Raw genomic sequence first — 22,986 nt, 5'->3', positions numbered from 1 at the left:
TAGGTCTGCTGCCTGAACACCTTTTCTGGGGAATCAAGTTGGACAGTCAGAAGTATATTTATACAAAGACTGTGCAGGAGTAAACTCTTCAGTTTGAGTCTRTGTCTGAAGACACCCCAGATCGTTTTCTTTCATGGGGAGTATATTGAAACCAATTTTTGACAAAACATTGGTGCTTTGTTCTTCCTGTGCAGGTTTTGTTATGTGAGATAAYGCTCAGCACTTAAATAGCCCATATAAAGCTTCTAGGGAAAGAGGCTAAGCAGTTGTTGATTTACCCRAGGGGACAGGAGGATGCAAAAGCAGAGTCTCGATAGCGTCCCAGCTCCCTGTCCTGGATAGAGGACCTGTAGAGTCTTTACTAACCGGAGGGCTGGCCAGCCCTTTTCCTCCCATGTTATGCACTCCCTTTCATTTGTCCAGTGGAAGAYAGTGGGCCTGCAGCTTGGGAAGGGATGTAGGAGGTTTTGTTATTCGTTTCCTTAATTCTTGCTAGGTAAACCTGTGTTGTTTTGCTTTCAAAGCTTAGTAATAGCATGCACTGGACACTCCCCCTCTCCCCCTCCCAGCTTTCTGGTTGGTGTGTATGTGTATYCCTCTGATGTTGTTCTTGCTCGTGATTTGGATCAATATCATAGCAATATGTATTAAACTAATAGGGCATAATCTTTCGAGTCAATAGTAGGCATTTTAAACTCAAATATTTTTCTATCCAAGAAGGACCTAGCTGAGTCTGTGGCCGTGTCTCGCTCATGAGGCTGTGGTGCTCTGGCTGGGCTGGGGGAAAATGTTGCCGGGAGCCCCAAGCCCGTCTTTACCTGCTGTTCATACAGCGCGTTGGGCTATGGGTAATTCACCTTGCTTAGCAACTGCACAGAAGAGCAATTGCCAGCATGCTGGGAAAGTCCTTGGAAGCCTAATTTAGGGTTTCCTTTATTAGCATGACCTTTTTGCTGCGTGCAGGGTAATTAGTTGCTCAGCTCCTGGTAGCTCCACCTGCCCGAGCATGATGCCTTGCAGGTATTTGCACCTTCCTGACAATGAACCTGAGGGTATTTGCTAGGAAAACCAAGGYTGCACCAGGAAGACAGTAGGCAGCGCGGGGGCACGATTCAGAGCACGTTCCCAAAGCCTGCCTTGCTGCCGTCCCAGGGTGCGGGCTGGGATTATGGCTGGCTCCCGAAATGGCTCACTTCGGGGTTTGCAGTGCACTTTCCACAGTWTCCTGGCTTTGTTACGGAGCATGGATCTGCAGGGAGCTGCTCCATGCTGGGGTCCCTTGTCCCTTGCTGGCAGCACAGACTTCCCCCAAGTCCCTAAACGGGCACGGCGGCTCTTCAAGGAGCAGAAGTGAAGCGATGGTGCTTGTGAAATCAGGAGCAAAGCTCTGCTCGGTGTCATCGGGGCTGAGGCTTCCAGTGCCATGTGCTGCTTTTAGTGTGAATAGGGGAGATTAAACCTGGCTCTGCTGAGCAAGGTGATGCAGATATCCTCAGGAGAGCGCTTTGGGCTGGGGAATATGCCGAGTGCCTCTGAGTTGTTTCTGCCTGTGCAGAATTGAGCTGTGCATCCTCCTGGCTTCGCGGTGCTTTGGAAATGTCAGAACTGCTGTGAAGTAAATGAGCAAACTTGGGATGGACACGTTTCCAGTTGCATCGGCTTTCTTTTTGTCAATCTTGCGGTAGATTGAAACTTTTTAAAGATAGAATAGCAATAAAAAGCCCACTGTTTGCAAGCACAGTAAAACCCACGTCTGAAAGGCTTTTATGCAGAAAGCCCAAGGGCTGTCCCTTGGGCTTCTTGCATGCTCTAGATGATAGCTGTAATTTTACAGCAGTAACGAACAGCAATTATAGGTTGACTTGCATCTACCTTTTAAAATACATTGTTTACTGTAACTGTCAAGATTTAAAGTTAACCCTGCCATTTTTATAATCCTTAGCCCTTWCTTTGGATGGTAACGAAGTAATAATGTGCAGAAATAAAATACTGTTTATTTAGCATTTGCACTTTATTCGGTATCTTTACTGTGTAATAATGGGGCAAAGAAACCTCAGCCTTGGCACTCCAGAAATTAGCAGTAAGCAGACTGTGCGGTAGGAAGATTGAATCGCTCAATTTGAAGGGGAAAAGTAAAAGAAAGGGTGGGGAGAATTTTCTCTTTTAGCATGGCAGAGGTAACAAATGCTGCAAGGTATCTCACATCCTTTCTGTTCTGCATAGTGACCGAATACCAACCATAATTTTTAATTTAGTTGCTCCTTTGTTGTGCCCATCGTCCTTTAATGTATTTGTGCACGTTGAATATATTTAATATATGCAGTTCGGTAGCGTTGCAAAATGCTTCAATGTAAAGTGCTCTAAAAATGCCAAGTATTATGCTAACATGAATCTTTTTGTGGCAGTTATTCATCCTGGCGTAAAATACAAATGAAATGCAAAATCTAAATGGTATTACATAATGAGAACAGCATTTGCATGTAGTATCCGGTGACAGGTAAAAGAGTTACTTTTGAAGCAGATGTTTCAAGAATTCCTCTAGCATCAGGGAATAGCTACGTTTCCAGATACGTGGTTGTAGATTTGCATGCACAGTGATTTTTTTTTCCCCTTTTAAAAAATATAAAGCTGTGTTTTTTAATGAGACGCAACCAGGATGTTAAGAGACAATGCAATGTAAGCTCTCCCGGCTCTAATGCTTGAAAGTTATTGAATCAAACGTTYTTTCTTTTAAATTAAAAATACACGCACACAAACACACGCACACACACACAGAGGCAATAATGCCTGTAACTTGAATATTCAGGCCATTCTTTAACAGAGCCTACCTATACCTTCACTTATCTGTTCATAAAAGTCTTGTGAAAACATACAAAAGATATTTTGTGCAATGACATCAGAGGGAGAAAATATTCTTAGAAAATTTCATGCTGTTAAATCTCTACAGATTTACAGTTTTATCCAGTCAAATTAATGCAAAACCCCAATGCAAGCATTTGGATTTTGAAAACTTTGGAGGAGTGTCATTTCCTAATAGTAATTATTGGTTTTACATTATTTTTTCACAGGGGAGCTGATCACAGCCGCATATGAGCTTGGAGTAAGTATTAGTTTTATTGTTTAATCAATGCTCTCATTAACAGTTTTAGGAATTAAGGAAGTTTAATTAAGCATGGAGTAAAGTAGATTAATTTATTTTCAAACCACAGTTTTTACTAACTTATAAGTACAGCACGCGACAATTTACTTCAAGTTTTAAATCCAATTAAACTAAATTATAAAGCAAAGGCTTTACTGTATATACAGTAGCTGGCTTATTATCAACCCAAATTTTGTATAAGCTGGGGAGAATAAAATAAATCGGGTTAACAATTTTAATAAGTTTTATTATTTAATAAACTTTATTATGGTGCATGATCCCTTTAGGCAAGACCTTAGGACTGTCAGCGTGGTGGTAATCCGATAGCAGTGTGGTCTTTCAACTTGCTAACCAATAAAATAGTTCAGAATCTGCTTTTTAAAAACAGCCTTTTGAATGACCCTAATATACTGTGAACCCAAACAACAAGCAGTTTAAGGAATGATAATGAAATGTGTCACCTCTTTTCTCAGCGATTCATTATTATGGGTGATGTGTGTAGCCAAATCCACTAAAGAAAATATTTGCTAAGTTAAAATTGGCACGAAACGATTGTTACAGAAAAGCTGCTGTTCAAAGACCCTCGTTACTGGCGCTAGACCCCGGCGCGCGGTATCAAGCTAATAGGAGAGCTCGCTCCGGGCTCCGGTGCCGTTGTCGTTTGATTGCAGCTGTGTGGCAACTTTGTGAAGCACGTATCGATCTGTCCGTAGGTCGCCCACCCTCCCGGCTACCCTTTGTTCACGCTGCTGGCCAAACTGGTAATTGGGCTGTGCCCCTTCGGGTCCGTTGCGTACCGAGTAAATCTGCTCTGCGGCTTGTTGGGAGCAGCTGCAGCGTCTTTGCTTTTTTACACGGTTTTCAGGTAAAGTCATTGTCGGTGTTTTCTTCTTGTCGTGATTCTGCTAGGCTGCTTCCACGGCATCTCGGGATGTTTCTTAGAGCACCCTCTGTTCCCCCCCGGCCTTTTAACTAGTGTTTTCCCCCTATGTTTCGAGCCGTAAACAGTTCCTTCGATTAAWCTAACAGTAGTTTAATCTGAATTTGACCTTCTTTCCTGCACAAAAGATTTTTTTTTATTATCATTATTTAATAATTATAATAACAATAATAAAAAGTGCACCCTTTGCCTTACAAAGACGTGACAGGTTGTTTGGTCTCGTTATCACAACTCACTGCTCAGTTTAACTAACCAGAACTAATGAAGTTTGTCATTATATAAAGATGCAGATGGTCTGTTTAAATTAACAAGATGAGCTTCACCTATTGGTAAACCGTGAACTTAATTTAATTGCTCCCATTCGAGGATGTGGATGGGCAGTTGCCTGCCCGTGGTACCTGCTCTCTTTGCACGCCCGTGTCATCTCTCTGCTTGCCAGTGCTGCAGCAAAAATTCAGCCTGCAGCTGAGTACTTGCAGACAGGGTAATATGAATAGCAAAGATCARTATCGGCTGCTTCCACCTATTTCACTGGCTTGCGGCTTTTCCCCTGGCGTAGATGTTGCCTTCTGCAGGAGACCTGCCGTAACCCATCCGTTTGTCCAGACCTCTAACCTGCAAAAAAGGAAAGAATCGGAGTTGCACGTGGTTTGGGATTTTGTTAACCCTCRTTGTCTTTGATGTGGAAGTTCTTTCTGGTCTTAACCTTAGCCTGACCCATATTTGAGAGGATTATCGCAACCAATACAAACAATTTCTAATGTTCTTTTATGGGGAAAATAGGGCACATTGCTAGACTGAAAACATTAGTGAAATCTGAAATTATATCAGAATTGTTGATACATACTTTGAATGGAGGGACAAAATGTGGTGCTTTATAACTGAGATTATTTTGACAAAGCAGTTTTCTTCAAACAGTTAATAGACCTACTTTACCCCTTGGGTAAAGCTTCCCTGAAACCGTGTGCAACCTAGAAATAAAATCAGGAATAAACAGCGGGCCAGATCCTGTAGAGCCTGAGAGCCCTGAACTCTCCTAAACTTCGAGGGGAGTGAGAAATGCCCAAGGCTCCACAGGATTTATCTGTCCCGACAATATTCCTCTGTTAAAGAGGAATTGCTATTTGACTGTGTAACRTCGTGCACATAACAGTGGATCTTAATGCCTATTTTGTCCTGAACTCCAAAGTGTGTRTGCAAACATACTGAATTTGCTTGAGTAATTCCTAAATATTTTTGAAGACTAATGCATTTAAAGCAATTATTTTTACTGTTTGATATGTGTAATTAAATCAGTGTCTTTTAACTTAATATTCTGTATACTAAAGCGTATTTTGGAGTATTGGAAGTAGTGTTACCCTCTCACATACATTGCCATGTGCAGTGTCAGAGCACAATTCATTTTGATTGTATTAAAAACTCCTCAAAGGAGTTGCTAAATGTTTGTGAGTATTGAGGTTTGATTTCTTYTTAAATTAGTTGTTCTTACTGTTACAGTTGTGAAGGTCTGCCCAGATTTTTAGCTTTAACTCAAACATGACAATTCCTCACATGCTCATTTTGTGTATATGAAATCACGTGAAATTTTTCTTTGCTTTAGAGAATTAGGAAATGCAATAGGAAAATGACAAGCTAAGTTTGGAAATTTTTTTACACTTCTAGAGGTTTCCTTTCTTGTTGTTTAATTGGATTTGGAAGATACAGATTCTGCCAAATTTAAAACTTGCATGAAGGAATAGAAAACGTAGAAATGAGAGGTGATAGAGACTATTAATGCKTACAAAAAATTATTTCATAGATATAAAGCCCTAACTGACAGAGTTGATTAAGACTAGCAGCGATTGATATATATGTGTGTGTATATATATATATATATGTATATATGATTTCAAAAAAATACATATATATATAATTGTATGGTATTATGGGTCAGGTATATTTATGAAATACAGTGTCATGCTTTTCCTTTTAAACACCTTGAAATTGATTTCTTTTTAAAAAGACATTTAGCAAAAAAAGTTTTTTCTTTTTTTTGCTATATACTTTAAAAAAAAATTTCTGAAAGCATGTGTTTATTGACACTGCCAGCTTGAAAGCCTGAAATATTAAGGCACTACATTCTGTTTTTAAGCAGCATTCCCCACCCTCGCAAAGGACCTAAACCAATCCATCCCATCCTGCCGCATTTTGGCGTTTTAATTAAAATTCAGCCAACGAGGCGACCCCCGAAAGCCCTTCAGTACCAAAGGGGGAAAAAAAAAAAAAGAAGAAGAAGCGACGGCTCGTTCTGCCCTAAGAAAGCCRGCGACGTTAATATGAAAATATGTAGATGTTAGGAGCACAAATAATTGATGAAGTACACGTCCTCTGGGAGCGGCGCGGTTCGAGCGGCAAATCCCTGCCGGCAGACAATAGGCGCCCGTCGGCAGGGAGGAAGCCGGCGCCCCGGCGCTGGGGCTAACAGCGCCCTATTGATCGGTGGAAGAAGACATTACACAATGTCAGCTGGGTTGTTACAATTTCATTTGTCGCGTGACCTGAACTTAACCTCGAAAACCTTCCTTCTGTCGGCGCGAWCCCACCAGCCGGGCACGCTGCCGTTTACCGTTACGGCCAGGCAGCGGGGGGTTGCTGTGGTTTGCAGCGTTGCACGTACAGTAAATACCCTCCCTGTGGCAGATTTACCCTTTTGCGGGGCGTTTGATTAAGAGCTGTTTTCCAAGTTTATTCGCCGGCGGGTCGGGACAGTTTGTTTTGCTGCGTAACGCAGGGGTTTTGATGCCCTCGGTAGCGGCGCTCGTACCGATTTAGGGGGACGYTGCAGTGCATGCGGGACTGGGATCGAATTGTGTTCAGGACGCTTGTTCTCTAAACAGATCTCTCCTCTCCCAGGTAGTTGTTTGCAGGATGCTCTGTGCAGGCAGTGCTGGGATCGATGGGAAACCCCTGCCTCTGTGTTGTTTTTTTTTTCCCCTTAAACATGGATTTTGCATCTTAAAACAAAGTTCTGTTGAACTGCATTCAAGCAAAAAGCTCTTTTGTCAGTAATCCGGACCATCACTCAATAAGCATTTTACTCTGTTGAATTAGTTATCAAATATGTTTTTCCCCTCCACACGGTCTTAATAAATTGCTTGTAATTATCGTAAAATGGCATTTACAAAGAGTTTTCTTAGACTGCTTGTAACTGATGCAAATAATTCATCTTTGCTCTGAAAGGCAGAGGAGCTGCATTATGTTTTTAGGACGCAGAAAGTGCGACTATATGATTGTTTCTTTAAACAAATATTTGTTTGTTTTACTGCGGGAGGCAAAGCATAGCAAGTTTACAAAGTAAACCAATTATGTTCTTATAATATGATTGCCAAAGTGTAATTTTCTGCACAGATGATGCGTTCTTTGCRTTTTCTGTTGAAAAAAGAAATTGTGTGCTTATCATTACTTTAAGTGCATTTTTTTTCAGGGCTTACCTTTCATAGTTTGAGTGTTTTGCAGTATGTGTATAACTAGCTTATTGCAGGTGCAGTAGTAAAGCAGAAGGTATGATTTTATAAATACTTCTTGTAAGCGTTCAGCAGCTTTATTTTGAGTGTGTTGCACACAGACTGTTGAAAGGGGAGGATATGCATTAAATTGAGCGGTTCACATCTTTTCAGCTGGCGCTCTAGGTACTGCGTCAAGTTTTAGACTAGCAGATACGTACCGTTTTTCCCTTCACACCAATGCGGTGTGCAAGGAGCTGTGGATGTAGATGAAAACTGGAGCCAAGTCTTCTCCCACTGGTAACAAAAAGGAGTGGTAATAACATTTTATAATGAAATCGTCAAGGTGTTTTGGAAGTGGCACTTTAATATATTGACTGATCTGAGGTTTATCGCTCCAGTTATTTATGTCCTTGTGCTCTTTGGGAAGGGCCCCGTGAATCAAGCGTGCTGGAGCGTTAGGAAGATCTGCTGCCTGTGTTGCACTCTCGAGAGTGAGCTCGTGGTTCAAGGGAGGAGGCAGCGGAGGCAAAACTGAGCGTGAAACTTGTGGTTCGCTGGCCGTCAGAATGTGTTGCTTCCGTGAAATGACCCAATGCTGGAAAAAGTTTTCTGCTGTGTGTGACTGCTGAAGAAATACACCATGTCCCTCAGATGCACCGGTTTGCAGTAGCAAAAGTAGTCACTGAATAGTGGATGGTTTTTTTGGCCACGTCTGAAGAAGACTAAGTGTGAGAAAGAAGCGTTCCCAGYTTGTACGTCAGACTTGAACCAAAAGCAGAGAAACTAGGCAGTTGCACGTAGCGCAGGGAGATAATGGTTAATTTAACGTGTTGTCCCCACAGCGCAGTGAGCTGATGAAATTACACTTCAGAGTGCTTTACACGTTCGTGTTCTGATTGCGTTGCTTCTCAGGCAGATCAGCTCGAGAGGCTCTTCGCAGTGGGTGATGTAGGGGGATTTGGGGCAATTTTGAATGTTCCAAGAGCTAGATTACGGAAATGAGTGTTATGAATCCAAAGCAAGGGAGGAATACGTTACCCCAAGTAGAGAATATATTCTTTTTGATACACGCTTGACCGTTGCTGCRTTTGCCAAAGAACAGCAAACTAAAATACTGTGCTTTAGAGAATAAGGAATCTTCTTATAGAGCGTATTTGGATTTTCCAGATTACAGATTATTTTAGATTATTGCCGTCGTAGCACAATATGAAGATCTTCACAGTTTCAAAAGCAGCTATGCGTAAGTAACAAGTAGTTACAAAGTTTTAGGAGGAAAAGGAGAATGGAAGGTACTCAAGTATTAATTTTCTTTTAGAAGAATATCTACCGTGACCTCTGGCTAATTGATCATATATTTTTTTTCTCATACTCATAATAAAATGGCATTGAGTTCAGTCTGTTTAAAGACATTAACAAATCTGTTCATTTGCATTTTTCTATAAAGTAGGCACATTAGGCTGAAATAACTGTGCTTCATTTTGAAGAAAAAAAGCAGGGCAAAAACTCTCCTTTTTTTTTTTCTTTTTAAAGACTGAAGAGTCTTTTCTGACAGCTAGTCAGAGTTAGAATTAGTTCAAGGAAATGTTAATAATGCACTGCCTGGCTTAATCCCTTTGATATCACCAGGTATCCTCCTGTTCATGGGTTAATTGCTTTAAAAGCAAAGGCAATATTCTGAGCGGTGGGCCGCTTCACCTTTTCACAGCTGTTACCATTGAGTGACAACTAAATCCCATGTGTAAGATGAGGAAGAGCTCAATCTCCAATTGGGAGAAAATTTATGTAAACCGCAATCCCTTCAGAATGTGCGGAAGTCATAGACTTTCTTGATTTACTCTGCTTTTCCCAGAAAGCTCTATTGTTCACTTCCCTAAGTCCCATCAACCCTTTGTAGCGGAATATCACAGCGGCAGCAGATAGCTTGAAATATATAAATGCTATCATAGCTCTGATTAATAGCAGCGCTTATGAGTCAAGTCTGATAACGGAGCAGCTCTCCACTCAATTTCAGATACTGCTAATGGAATCTGTCTTCTCCAATTGTAATATGAGAAGGCCTAATTTGCTATGGAGCTTGGAGCTGTCACCAGTAGGGGATTGTGGGGTCAGATGGGAGCTGCCAGGTTTTTGCCCTGCAGCTTGTATCTCTCGCTTTGAATAGCGCAGCCCCCTGCCTGCCAGTTAGCTGATAGGCCGCCGTGGGGTTTATGCCACTCCATACAATAGCGGAGGGCTGCATAGGCTGACTTTATAATTGTGAAGCGAGCTCATTTTTCCACAGCTACTGTGCCGCATAATTTCTAATAAGTGGTTTTAACAAATGTCAGATTATGAAAAGTTTCTTCAATTACCAAAAAAAAAAGAGAGAGAGAAAAAACTTATAAAACATTGCAATTGCTAAAGCTGGTTCCTACGGAGTTTTTGCCACTGGAAGCAGGCACCCGTTTGTTACGGGCACCGCGATAAATGCCCACCTGCTTTCTAAAGATTTTTTTTTTTTAATTTTTGTTAGTTTATGAATCAACTAATGAATCTTAACTGCTATACCTTCTCTGTTTACAAAGACAGAGAGAAGTACCCTTGCATTTTTAGTGGCTGAAAGCACCATTTTTATAATTAGCCTTGCTAGAGCAATGATAGTATAGAGAGGTTTCTTAACTGCTCAGCTGTATATGCGTTTTATTAAACTTAGTGCTACTCATTAACTGCTCTACTGTAGCRTAGCTTGCACCATGGGCTTTTAACTTCCCAGCTTTCTCGGAAAGTTGCTGTTGCAGACAGCGTGCTTCAGAGGCCCTTGTCGTGAYGGGCCCTGGCAGCACGAGAAGTTTAGCGTCAGCCGGAGCCTCTGTGTCGGTTCGCTGTGCAAGGATGTGCGCGGAGCCGGGCACCGGCACTCTGCGTGCACCTGCGTCCATCTGCCCCAACGTCGGGCACGTGGCCGTAGGCGCGGGGCGCCTGCAACGGCGTTTTTCTTGGGGGTCTCCCAGTCCCCCCGGTTGCAGGGCTGGTGGCAGTGGTGGTGCTGTTACATCTCGTCCTTGCTAAAAGAGTCTGGTGGAGACCACTTGTGTCAAGTCACCCTTAACATTGCTGTAAATCCCGTTTACCATGGCATATTGATACAGCTGGGTTACACGCACTAATTTCAGGCTCAGYGCGCTCGTGAGAAGGTTTAGGATTTARTATTGCAGCAGCAGCTCGGAGGCCRTAACCTTGCCACAGAGGCGACCGGTTGCTCTGCCCACAGACCCTGCTGGGAGAGGGTGGAAGGGCCTGCAATGAGGAGTTTTGTTTTGGACGAGGTGAAGGCCCATTGAGGTCTAGTTCTACAGGTCATCTCACTTTTCAGAGGCCTCCTTTGGAGACAAGCTGAGCTAAGGGTTTATTCCAGAATCCAAACTCACCTTGATTTGGGCAGAGAGGGGAAAATCCTGAGTGAAGCCATTCAGTCCTGAGAGCTTCTGCTCGTGGTGTGCAGGATACCTCTTGCACAAACTGATGATGTTCACAGGCCCGTAATTACCGAGGGGACGGGCAGAGACTTGATTTCGGGAATAAAGAGTCATAGTAGCTGTGTCCTTACTGGAAAYTTATATCAAGCCCAGGGTTGCTGACAGGAGGACATAGGTGAGAGCGTTGTGGCGCAGGGCCAAACTYCTCACTAGCTAAATACTCCAATCCTGACAGTGCTTTTTTCAAGTTKGGAGTCGCACTAAGAAGAAGGAGGGCGAGTAAGTGGCTGCAGTGCTTAGCTGAATGTAAGGGTGTATCAAGCAGAAGAGACGTTCGATCCCCGTAGAGGGTGGGGAGGAAGCACTGAGGGCCACTCTCCTATCTCTGCAGGGCTATTACTTGCCTGCTTGAATTGCTGAAGTTGTGTGATGTAAAAAGTCCCCTTTTGAAGTGAGCGGCTGCAGTCAGTTATGACAATAGTGCCCGTTCCTGTGGTCGTGCTCATTTACTTGGTTTTTATTACCGTCTTTTCTTCTCCGTGTAGCACTGAAGGCTCATCTGGGGGTCGGAGAACCACGCCGTGCTCTTTTCTCCTTCCTCGAGCAGCGAGCAGGTTCTGCAGGCAGGACTTAAGTGGCTATTCAAGTGAAGATCCTTGAGGAAGAATACCAGCTAGTTTGCTATTCCCTGTAGTACCTGCGGTGGCTCTTCAGCGCTGAGAGCGGGAGAAATCGGCTTTTGTCCCTTAAGTGGTTGTGACTAAGAGATTGTGTGGAAGAGGCAGGCGAACCAAGAGGGCTTGGGGTTTTGGGATAATTATTATTGGTTTAGTCCTATCTTCGTGTTTGATTTTTTTTTTTTTGTTAACTTGTTTTTAAATATAGTTCTTTAGCACCAGTGCATGTACATGTTTAAAGTAAGTCTGGCAAAAGTTTTGTTGTTGAGTCTTCTAGGTCCCATTTCTTTTCAGCCCTAGGTCAAAAAAAATATGTTTTTATAAACCAAACAAGTGAACTCTGTTCTAAGTTAATTTGAAACGTTGAATCTTTAATGTGCTAGTGTATTATAACAATGCTATTAAATATAATTAAAATGATTGCTATGGAAAAGCTAAGTCCCAGCAGTGCAGAAGTAGAAGTTGTTTGTGATGACTCTAGGGTCAGAACCTGTGGAAGTGTTAAGGGAACCGTTGGCAGCAGGATCATCTTCCGCACATGCAGAAAGAAACTGAAATGAAAAAGAATCAATGCATTAGTTGATTCAAAGCTGGAATACCAGTGAAGAGTTTAAAAAGCAGGAGAGCTTGTTTCTTCTTCCACTCTGAGTGAAAAGGATGCAAGACTGAGATCTGCTAGTTTTAAAGCTTTGGAGGAAACAGAAGGCAGAAATAACCAGTTTATTTTGATGGATACAAATAAGTATTTCCAATGTTTAATACATCAGGTTCAAATATAAAGCATGTTTCTGATTAGCTSTCTTTTCTTCCTGGTAAATCTAGTACACTTAAGATAGTTGTTTTTAAATAAAATACTCTAATTACATTCCAGTTTCCATCTGTATATAGCTTTAGACAAATCTTTTGCAAATTTTTAAATAGAAAATGCCAGCCATTATTTTCTAACATAAAGTTAAAATGATGATAAATAACATTAAAGTTAAATAATTCATTACTTGAATTCATATAGATGTACCTATGGTTTTGGTTAGCAAAAAAGTGTCTCAAACTTAGGATAAAGGCTAAATTTAAAATTGCAAATTGATATGTTTCAGGTAACAAGAAATGAGAAGCTAGAAATATTAATGCACAGCCACATAAAATACCTTATTTCGATCAGTTTTCCTGCMTGTTGATTTAACTCTTAGTAAAAACCTGCAGCTAAAATATTCCAGATTAAAAGAAGATTTTACTGTCTGCCTCCTTGGARTTGAGGCCCAGCCACACATTTTTTACTCTTTGTTATCTGAAAAGGAAAAGAAAATAATTATATATGTATGTATGTATATAGGAATATATGCCCATGTTCAGAAGATTTTATATAGTTGACTGATAGGAAGGAACCTTCTCCCTCCTTTTTTTTTCTTTTTGTTTTTTTTTTTTTTTTTTTTTTTTTTTTTGGGAGATACTGCACATGTTCTGAGCAGGTCTTGCCCAAATCTAGTTATTTTGCAAAATCAAAAGTACAGGCTGTTCCCTTGGCTTTTCGTCCATGCAAGATAAACAAGCCTAGAAGGCGTGCTTTATTCAAGCTCAGAGTTTAAATTCTTATCAAAGTGGGCCTGACAATGTTAGCTTTGATATCCCCAGGAGAATTTGTGAAGACTTGCCCATTGCTGTGTTGGCTGAAAATCTTATTTCAAAAACTGATTTCTGTGTTGCTGAGGCCATTCCAAAGGCAGTTTATTACCACCTTTCGATGCTTTCTTCTGAGGAGCCCAGGCTTCCTCTCCAAGAGATTTGCTTTACCTACCTCAAGCCCAGAATACCCTCCCAGATAGAGCCTTGTAGTGGGGTTTTGCCCATTTTCTGCTCTTTATAGCATCTCTCTTCCTGGAAGAGTGTCTGGACGRTTGCTTTGTTCCTATGTTGTGTTGACAGATGAACACAGGATGGTTATTACAGGCACCATGACTTAATTGCTAGCAAACCCTTGAGCATCTTGTTTGTCAGCTGAGTTTTATTATAATAATTTAAAAGATTTGGGGGTAATATGCTGGCTTTGGGTAAGCCCAAAGCTACCTTCCTTCTTAGCTATCTTTCCTCACTCCCCGAAAGCAATGGAATAAAGACCATCTAGATGTTGCTTTTACATGAGGCCACTTGGGGATCCAGGTGTGAATGGGTCTTTGGCATGCAAGGCATTTGAAGAAAAGATATTTTCAGAAAAAACAACTGTTTCCTTCACCTGACAGCAGTGCATTTACTGCCAARTATAGATGAAGCAATGTGGGTCTCCAGCCTGGATGGCAGAGGCCTGGGGCTGTGTACTTGTGTTCTTGTCTGGCAAGGCTCCTTTCTAAAATTATTTGCAGTGCTTATGATAGACGTGGTGTTTGTTTCTGGTGTCAAGCTATTTGCTTTTCTAAAGCATGTTTCTAAGCACCRTGAAAAATTCCTGTCTTACATCCACACAACGAATGAGTTCTTTGCCTTCTTCCATTCCGTGTCTCAGCGTTGATAACTGAGTTGTTGCTGAGCTTTTGCTGTAGTTCCAGGATGTCTCCTTTACTTCTCATTTTCATCTTCTTGCACAATAACATACTCTGTCTTGACCACTAAAATACTATCTGTATCTGTAACTAAAACAGCCATTTCCTTTTGGCTCCCTGGTGTCCTGCTTGCTCTATCTGTCCTTACACAACACATTGCTGCTAACAGCATCTTCAGTTGTGGACAGCACTGCCCTACTTTGCAGATCCTTTCATCCTGTCTTTCTCCACCAGTTTCAAGCTTCTTGTCCTCAGGTTCAGATCTTTCCCTTATCTCTGTGGTYTTTCAATTCTTTCATTCTCTTTCATTCTCATCTTTGTGCCTCTTCCAGTCTTTCAGGTCTTTTTACTGTATATGACTGAATGCTTGCAAGTATCTTTTCCACCTAAAAATTGTTCTTTGGTCCAGAATGTTGCCATGGCTTAGCTGTATTGTCTGTGCCTGAGTTGCTTTGTTGCCTCCTTGAACAGTGTCTRGTTTTATGGGGATGAGCAGCCTCTTGGCACTAAAGCAGCAGTGACACAATCACACTGTTCTAGAGAAGCCCAAAGGRCTGTTGGGTTACACAGTGCAATGGTATGTGAAGATCCTCTTTCTGAATTGAAATGAACAGTATAACCATGTTAGCCCAGCCTCTCAGCAGGTCTGGTTTAGTTTGGACCCATCATTCATTTCTCTTGGGCCTTCTGGTGCTACTTTGCACCACCAGCTGTTATACTGTATAGACTTGCTTGATGTTTTTTTCTGCCAGGTAGGTCCCATCCTCATCTGAGGATTCCTGCTCTCATCACTTCCTCTTCCCAGAGTATATTCTTCTGAGTCAATAAGCTTTTAATTCCATCATTTCCATTGCTGGTAGCAGAGTATATTTAAAAAAAAAAGAAAAAAAAACCAAAAAACAAAAAACCCACCTGTAGTTTTCATCTTGGTGTGTAACTCATTTTCCCAAAGCTACTGTCTTGATGTTCTTCAAGAATGCAACACATTTCATTAAAATTTTTAATTCTTAACATCCACTGTACTTGCAGGAACTGAGTGTTGCATGCATACCACATGCGTTCGTGAGTTAAGCTTAGCAGTCTGACTTTTCCAAGAGTTTCACTTTGTGRTAGGAACTGTGAAAACAAAAAAAGAATAATCAAGACTGAGCTACGCTTGCTTCTGGTAGAGTTACTGGAGAACCTGCCTCATTCCCACTTATTCAAAACAGTGGTGGCTTTTCTCAGACAGGATGAGCTACTTTTCTTCTTCCAACACAGATGAGGGSTCTCTGCTGAGGTCTCTGATGCCCTGCTTTCCCAGTCAGCTGTGATCTGAAGTAAGAGCTGGGCTTATTTAGACAGTGAAGCATGTCAWGGCTTGGTTCTGATTATGAAAATAGAGTCTGTTCCAGATCCCCAACTATGAGCTTCGGAGCAGGAAACAAAAGATCACGCTGATGCTAGTTCTTTGCACAAGAGTAGCTACAGCCCCTACTCTGTTCTGGATCCTCACCTTGCATTGCTCAGGCACTGCATGGTTAGCAGAGATGTCTCCTGCCCCACATAGTTGTGATAAATCTTGAAGCTTTTGGTTTAGTAGTTTTTGTATAARTCTTACTTATTTCATAAAACTTGCATCACAGGTTTGAGGCTTTCTATCAATAAGAAAGGAGTTCTTTAATCTCATTTGAACTCTGATAATATGCTGGTGACTTTTCTGGAAAAGGTGAGAAGGAATTGGTAAATGATTGGGAGGTTTGTTTTAAGTGCTGTTTTCATCCAAAAGTGTTTGGGAAAGTTGTGTTACCTTCTCTCTCTTATTTTTCCTACAAGAATTCCAAAGGGATTTAGAATGTTGTTTTTTAAAACTAAAAGTTYGTGCTCTCAATGGGATTGTTGAAAGGATTTAGCAAAAACTTAGGGATGTTGTGTAGTGAGGTTTGAGTTTAAGGGGATCTTTCCTTCCTTTGGTTTTTAAATATACATGGCCTTGCTGTCATTTCCTGCTGCTTTTTTTTAGGAGTAGGAAACATTACTTGTGTTAATTCCTGTAAACTCCCTTCATCTTTCCTTTTTCTATTGGAGTACTGCATCTTTCTACTGACTGAAAGGAGGAAAGCAAAACCTGCGTTCTCAAGGCCCCTTTTTGGGGTGGGGGTTGTTTCACATTTGTTTTGCTTGAGGGTTTTATTTTGGATAGCATCAGGCCCTGTTCTGAAGAATTTCTTGCCAAATGCCCAGATTGGTGTTGAACTGCGGAGATATTTATGGATCAGAAAAGACCTAGTCCTACGGAGTCCACTGYAGTGGTGAAACATCAGTGAGCAGAAGGGAGATGAGAGGAAATCCTGAAGGATCAGGGGTGTATTAATAGTCACTTTAGTTACTAAATTCCTTGGACTCCTCTCCCAGTTCTGATGGGGCAGTCAGAAACACCAGGATGAGTCAAATCACCAGGGCTGTGTTGGAGTCACCCAGAGGTTAAGCCTCAAAGCTGCCTGGATGCTACGGAAAGCACAACTCTTCTTCAGCATAGGTGAATTTGTATGGCAAATGTTGATTCGTGAACCCGTGTTGGTGTTGCAGCCATCGTGGCTGGAGCAGGCTTGAATAAGAGTGGAGAAAGGGGCTAACTGAGGGAATGCACACTGCCCTTTTTACTGCCCATGACTGTGGACTGGGAGCTTCAGTTTAAATGAGGCCTTGCTACCCTGTGGACTTAGATAAGGATGTAACAGCTCATTTTATAGGCATGTTAGTGTTCACCACGAAGAAATAATCCTATGATCCAATTATTGTGTAGAAAGGTGTGAGTGACAGGGCTGAGTTTGAGTGTCCTCTGTGGCAGGGTCAGGAACAGTCAGTCCAGCACACCCAAGCTTTTTAGCTGGCAACAGAAGATACTTTGATTATGAATTTTTGTATGATGTATGATTTATATATATATATATATATATTTTTAGAAAAGGTTCTGTATCCTCTTTATTCAAAAACTTACAGGATTCTTTGCAGGATCAGATTTGGTCTAGAAGAGTTTTGGTCTTGACAGTTGCACCTGGTGTCATTTTGGGAATTCTCAAGCTTTTTCCCGCCTGTTGATTTACAAGATGCCTTCCTGCAGTATTGATGCTGAAACATTGTGTCACCCTGAGGTTTCCTCACTCTGGCATCAGGACTTCTGACTTAYCTTCCTACAACATCTTGATCTGCTGCTCTTTCTACAAATAAGAAGTCACATTTAGGCCTGTTTTTRTTTATGACCCTATTTTGTGTCTCCTGTGCAGATTAGACTTGGTGTCAGCAACCCACAGCCAAGATACCTGCAAACATCAGGAGCAGAAGGCTAGGAACTTTCAAATCGAGGCAGATACCTCTGAGAGCCAGGTGGTTCCCAGTTGCTTGCTCCCACTGGCTTGTGAGTTTGGGGACTGGGAGCTGCTACCTGTCAGAGAGGCAAGAAACCCCTCATATAGCAATTATCAGCACCGTTTTTTGCCTTTGGAAAGGGAGCATTGCCCTACTGTCATCTGGGTGTAGCCTTTGGGACTAGAGGCATTGTAATGAAGTCAAATCTAATTCTGGGGAATTGGGCTATAATTGGGGATGGTTCTTCAATCAACTGCATGTCTGGAAGAAGTTGGAGTTGCTAGGGTACTACTGGAAGCAGGATTTGTTTATTTTAGTCATCCTTGTGTACAGCAACATGCTGTGCTTTCTCAGGTCCTTTCTTGGCACCTATCCTGGGTTGCATGGTGAGGCAGTATATTTTTTAACTGTTTTTAGATCTTTCCTGGCAAGTCCAGAGGATAGKAGAGGTTGGGAATTGTTCTTCAGTGCAATATTTTTGGGAATGATTTAGACTTTGTATTTGGGTTTTGTTCCTGTCAGCAAATAATATCTACTTGGAATGAAGATCTGGTCTTTCCAAGTCTTTATGCCATCCTCTCTTCCCCATGAAGGCTGCCTCCTTTTTTTTTTAGTGGACTAAAAATTCCAATTCTAACCCTACACACCCTTCTCTAACATCATCTGTGTTATATTGGCTTTTCAGTGTGCTTGAGAGACTGAGGGAGCTTAGGTTGTTCCTGAGAAGTTGGAAAAAAAAAAGGATAAACAAGGATGAGCGCTTTCTAGCCAGTACTCTACCAGCTCCCTACTCATTTTTCTTCACAGGGGCTACAAGTTTTGTTTTCTTGGTCTTCATTTATCTCTGATAAAGTTATGACTTGTGAAGAACCTCATAAGCAAATCTTAGGTGGATAACCACTGTTCAGGTTCCTTGATGGGCATTGCCAGCCAGACTGAGAAACCTTGGGACTTCATTCTGAATGTGGCAGAGAATATAGTCAGCATTTAGGAGCAACTTATACAGGTAGTTTGAAACAGGTTGGTTARCTTATAATAATTTTATTTTAAACTTTCTTAGAAATGTAAATTATTTTTGAAAATACGAAGTCTAAACGGAAGAGTATATAATGGGGAGGGGCAGATCGCGCCTCAGACTAGAAAAATATCTGGGTCATAGTAAAGCCTGGTTTAGTCTCACAGGTTGGATGAATTTTTGGAGAGGAGCCCTGACTGTAGCCCCAACAATRCATGTTTTTGAGTAAGACATAATTGTAGTTGTGGTACTCTATGTGGCATCTTTTCAAGGTGACTTYGTAAGGGAGAGGTCACCCCAAACAGCCAAGTTTCAACAGAGTTCAAAGTAGAGAACTTGGGCTGCCCCTTAACACGACCRGCAGCCAGCGCTGCTATTGAAGACCTGGTGTAATAGATTTCTTGGGCTAAATCCCACCTCATGGGCTCTCTGCGCCAGCTGCAGCATCCAGCCGGTATGGGAAAGTGGCTCCGTGGGGAGCATGTGCCGTAATCCAATCTGGGAGTCACAAAGGCGACGACTACTGCAGCGRGGCTAGCTTTGCCAGGGGAGCTTGCAGACGTCCAAGCGGCGGGTGCTTCATACCTCTTCCTTTGCGTCTTTTGCTTGCTGGAGCTGACCCCTGTTTTCTCTTCCCCTTGGCCTCGCTCCTAGCTCCAGCGGGCACATTTCCCTTCTGGGGCTCTCAGYGCTCCAAACCTCGCCCACCCCCAAGAAACTAAAACCTCTTCTATGGGAAAGCTCTCCTAATGCTGTCCATCATGAATAGCTCTAATCCACTCTATTCAGTGTCTTGATGAATTTAAGGTTGCACAGTTGCTCATATTTCCTCTAGCTGAGAGTATCCCGTTAAAAGCATGACTCTCTGGCTTGGTATACCATGACCCACTATGTCATTGCTCATCAGGGTTTCTGAACTGACTTCAAAACTGGAAGTTTTCATAATGCTTGAAAGAAAAAACCTGTCTGGCTCGCTGGCCATTTGATATTGAGGGGCTGCGTTCAGTGGTTTGCAGAAACGCAGAATGGCTTGCTAATTGTAATTTTATGTAAGGAAATTATTAAGAAGATATTAACCATATAATGTTTTGGAAGGGTGCTGGGTGGCAGTCATAATTTCTGCTGCTACAGTATGTTTTAAAAAAAAGGACAATAAAGTAGGCTTTTTTTGTTGGAAAAGAAGATTTCATGTTATCTGTGTTTGCAGGCTTTCTGGCTCATATGCTGGAGGAATCCTTGCTGCGGGGGTGTTTTCATTTTCTCGTCTAACATGGCAGTGGTCCATCGCAGCAGAGGTTTTTAGCTTAAACAATCTGTTTGTGGGGCTGCTTATGGCTCTCACCGCGCATTTTGAGGAGGCATCCACTGCGAAAGAGAGATCAAAGGTAAACATCTCAAGCAAAGTGAATAGTTCTTTATTTTCTTTCAGTTAGTTGTCATGCATCATACATGTTTAATTTCTYATTCCCTTAACATTAATTTACCTTTATTTAAACAGGTAAGGCCAGATTCTGGGGCTGTGTTCAGCACCTCTTCTCAGTGATGTTTATTCCTGACCTGCCTGGGTTTTTGAAAGTGCTAAACATTTTAAAAAATCTGTCCATGCCATTTAAGAATGGAGTTAGGATTTGTTGGGTGGGATTTTGTTGTTGTTTTACATACACGTGTAGTGGAAAGAGGAAAACAAAAATCATTTTCATCTGAATGTTTTGGTGCAAAGTTTAGTTTCCTGCATCAGAGATKCAAAGTAAGCTGTGAGTGTTCGAGTTTTTATTTTAAGAACTGATATATTTCCTGAGGGTAAACAKATGCATCTTACAGAAATCTTCATCTAGTTAGAAACCCAAGTTTCTGCTGAAAAACAGAGAAGACCAAATTTTCAATCAGTTCTATGCAGTTCAATGCATAGTCTTTTGAAATTAAATGTGCCCCTAAAATAATGGCATTATTAAATATAGAGACATTAAATGTCATGCTACCTTCTCTACCTTATAAAAAGACTGTGCATTCAAATGATATTTTGATTTTAGGATACTCACTGATTGTGTTCTTTSTATTCCTGTTTGCTTGAATATCTGATCTCCTCTGTTGCAGACTTGCCTGCTGTGACTTCTATGAATTGTGTGAATAAAATGATTTTTGTAGGGATACCCTAGAATTTCAGGAGTCCGGAGTGGTAGTTTACTCAGCTTAGTGAATTCGCAAATAACGTGTTTTATTGTTGGCTATAAATGGCTTCTTTTATCATTTGATGCTTTTCATTTTCTGATCAGTCCTTTCCCAAGATCCCCTAACTCCTGAACTCCACAAAGATGGAGTTGGGCATTTTCGAAGCTGCATCCATGATTTATGCGCCGGGTTTCCAATGAGATTTTCAAAGGAGATTTTCAAAAGCAGTTAATGAGTTTGTTTCAGCTTTTTGGGTGTCCTRCTTCCTACACCTTGAAGAGTAGAGGCCAGGTTTCAAGAGCAAGTTCTCAACACTTGTCAGAAATCAGGCCTTTTTGCAGACATCTTCAGGGGACACTTAGAACTTATGAATACACTTGAAAATTTTGTCTGGTTGTCCTGAGTCCCACAGGACAGGTCTGAAGCCCATGAGTGTAGTCCTGAAATTATGGTGAATGTTTTGGTGGCAAAGCAGCATCCAGTGTTGAATACCAGCTGGTCGGTAAAAAGTGCCATCTGATCCATTCATGCAGTCAAAGGCARGTGCTTGCATCTTGCATGTTTTCCTTGCTGATGACTGAAGGAAGGAGGGCATGCTCTAATGAGAGTTAAAAACGCCCGTCCTCCCAGGGGATGGCTGGGGAGGTGAGGATGGCTTGCTGGCTTCTGTCCACTGACTCCTGTGGGACACTGATAGCTTTTTGCCAGCAAGAAGCTGCCCTGGGCATGGTAGAGCCTGGTTGGAGGGTATAGCATGGAGCAGATGGCTAGTGATAGAGGAGGCAGCAGGAAATTCAGAGGAGAGGTGGTGTCTGGTGGTGAAAGTAGCGTAGACCCAGGATTTATATTTGGTTTAGCTCTTGTGGTAGCCTGGTCCTAGCCCACCTGAATGAAGAGGACTCAGCACTGGTATGGCTGGGGGCTGAGCAGAGCATATGGCAACATAGGTTGGGAAGAGGCTTTTATTAGTGTCAGCCAGGGATGGCCATGTTACCAGTGATGAAGCCATGAATAATCCTGAAATGGGTACCAGAAATACGCTGCACCATGATGCATAGCCTGGGTATACTACCTGTTTTATCAGTAAACTCTTTTAGAGATACTCTAAAAGAAATTTTCAGACTAGTGAGATCTGTTGCATGTAATTTTCCTTTGCCTAGGAAGTTTCTGTAGMCTTGACTTCAGTCTTCTGTGCCTGAGGAAGAGGAAAAAATCATGTTTGTTATTTAAAATGATGTCTCTGTACATAATAATGGTATTATCTTGGGGTATTATTTCTGAAACATTTGGAGCAACTGCCTGGCAATCTCCCCTTCCCAGCAGTACTGAATTCCTGTTTTCATGGTTCAGGTGGGGGATAGGGGCAGCAGTACCCTGGAGGTAGGCTATGACAGCTCTAGGGAAAATTTCACATTTGGAAGAAAAGCTTGTCTAACATGGGAGAGTCTGGAGACACTAGGAGTCTGCCCAGCATGTGGCAGGTCAATAAAGTGGTTGACTTCCCATGGCCCGTGCAGTTCCTTATATCAGTTGAGCCTTATTACTGTGAATTTGAATTTGTAGACTGCATCGTTACAGCATGATAATGCTACTTACGATCTCTGTGTACACTGAGAAGTAACCACTCAGCTGTTCAGCCTAACATTTCTTAAATGTGTTTTCTGTTAAACAAATACCATCTTTCTGCAAATAATCTAAAATAACTAATGTCGTCTGTGTTGCAGTTGGCTAGTGCCCAGTGGTATATTTGCCTTTCTTCTGCGAGTGTGCTGTGAGTGTGTTGAAGCTGTTTTGGTCTCTGGATGTTTTTGCATACTCTAATTGTGGGTTCTTTTCTCTTCCTTCCAGATCTCCAAATTCGGTGCCTTTTGCTGTGGGCTAAGTTTGTGCAATCAGCATACGATAGTGCTTTATATTGTTTGTATTGTGCCTTGGGTTCTCTTCCGGCTTTTCAGAAAAATGGTAGGTATTTTATCTTTTGCTGATTCATACCTCTTACAGATTGTTTTAAAGCAGTTAGCAATTCTTCTTTCCAAGCACTTATATCACTTCTATGTTGATGTATGAACAGTGACAGTTAATGGTCTGTCTAAACTAGTCAGTCATAATCCACTGAAGTTACAGTCCATCAGTCTGACATCAGAGCTGCAGATTGTAATTTAGGGGCTTTGGAGCTGTCACTCACTCAAGCAGTCTGCGACCTGTCCGTTCATCCTAGCACAGGACT

General features: G+C 41.8%; 1 protein-coding gene across 1 annotated transcript in view; it reads left to right on the top strand.

The window, feature by feature from the left end:
- Positions 1-2,038: 2,038 nt before the first annotated feature.
- TMEM260 (transmembrane protein 260) overlaps positions 2,039-22,986 on the top strand; it is a gene marked incomplete at its 5' end in the record, with an annotated part of 34,143 nt that continues 13,195 nt past the window's right edge. The window contains 5 exons of the mRNA XM_085314977.1: positions 2,039-2,096; positions 3,069-3,100; positions 3,853-4,004; positions 19,798-19,975; positions 22,608-22,721. Coding sequence (XP_085171103.1) covers positions 2,039-2,096; positions 3,069-3,100; positions 3,853-4,004; positions 19,798-19,975; positions 22,608-22,721 — 534 coding nt within the window. The remainder of the gene's footprint in view (positions 2,097-3,068; positions 3,101-3,852; positions 4,005-19,797; positions 19,976-22,607; positions 22,722-22,986) is intronic.

This window comes from Rhea americana, unplaced genomic scaffold (assembly GCF_003343005.1).
Source record: "Rhea americana isolate MKP2758 unplaced genomic scaffold, rheAme1 scaffold_42, whole genome shotgun sequence".
Taxonomy (NCBI): domain Eukaryota; kingdom Metazoa; phylum Chordata; class Aves; order Rheiformes; family Rheidae; genus Rhea; species Rhea americana.
The sequence above is the reverse complement of the archived record's forward strand: the minus strand, read 5'-3'. Positions and strand labels throughout refer to the sequence as shown.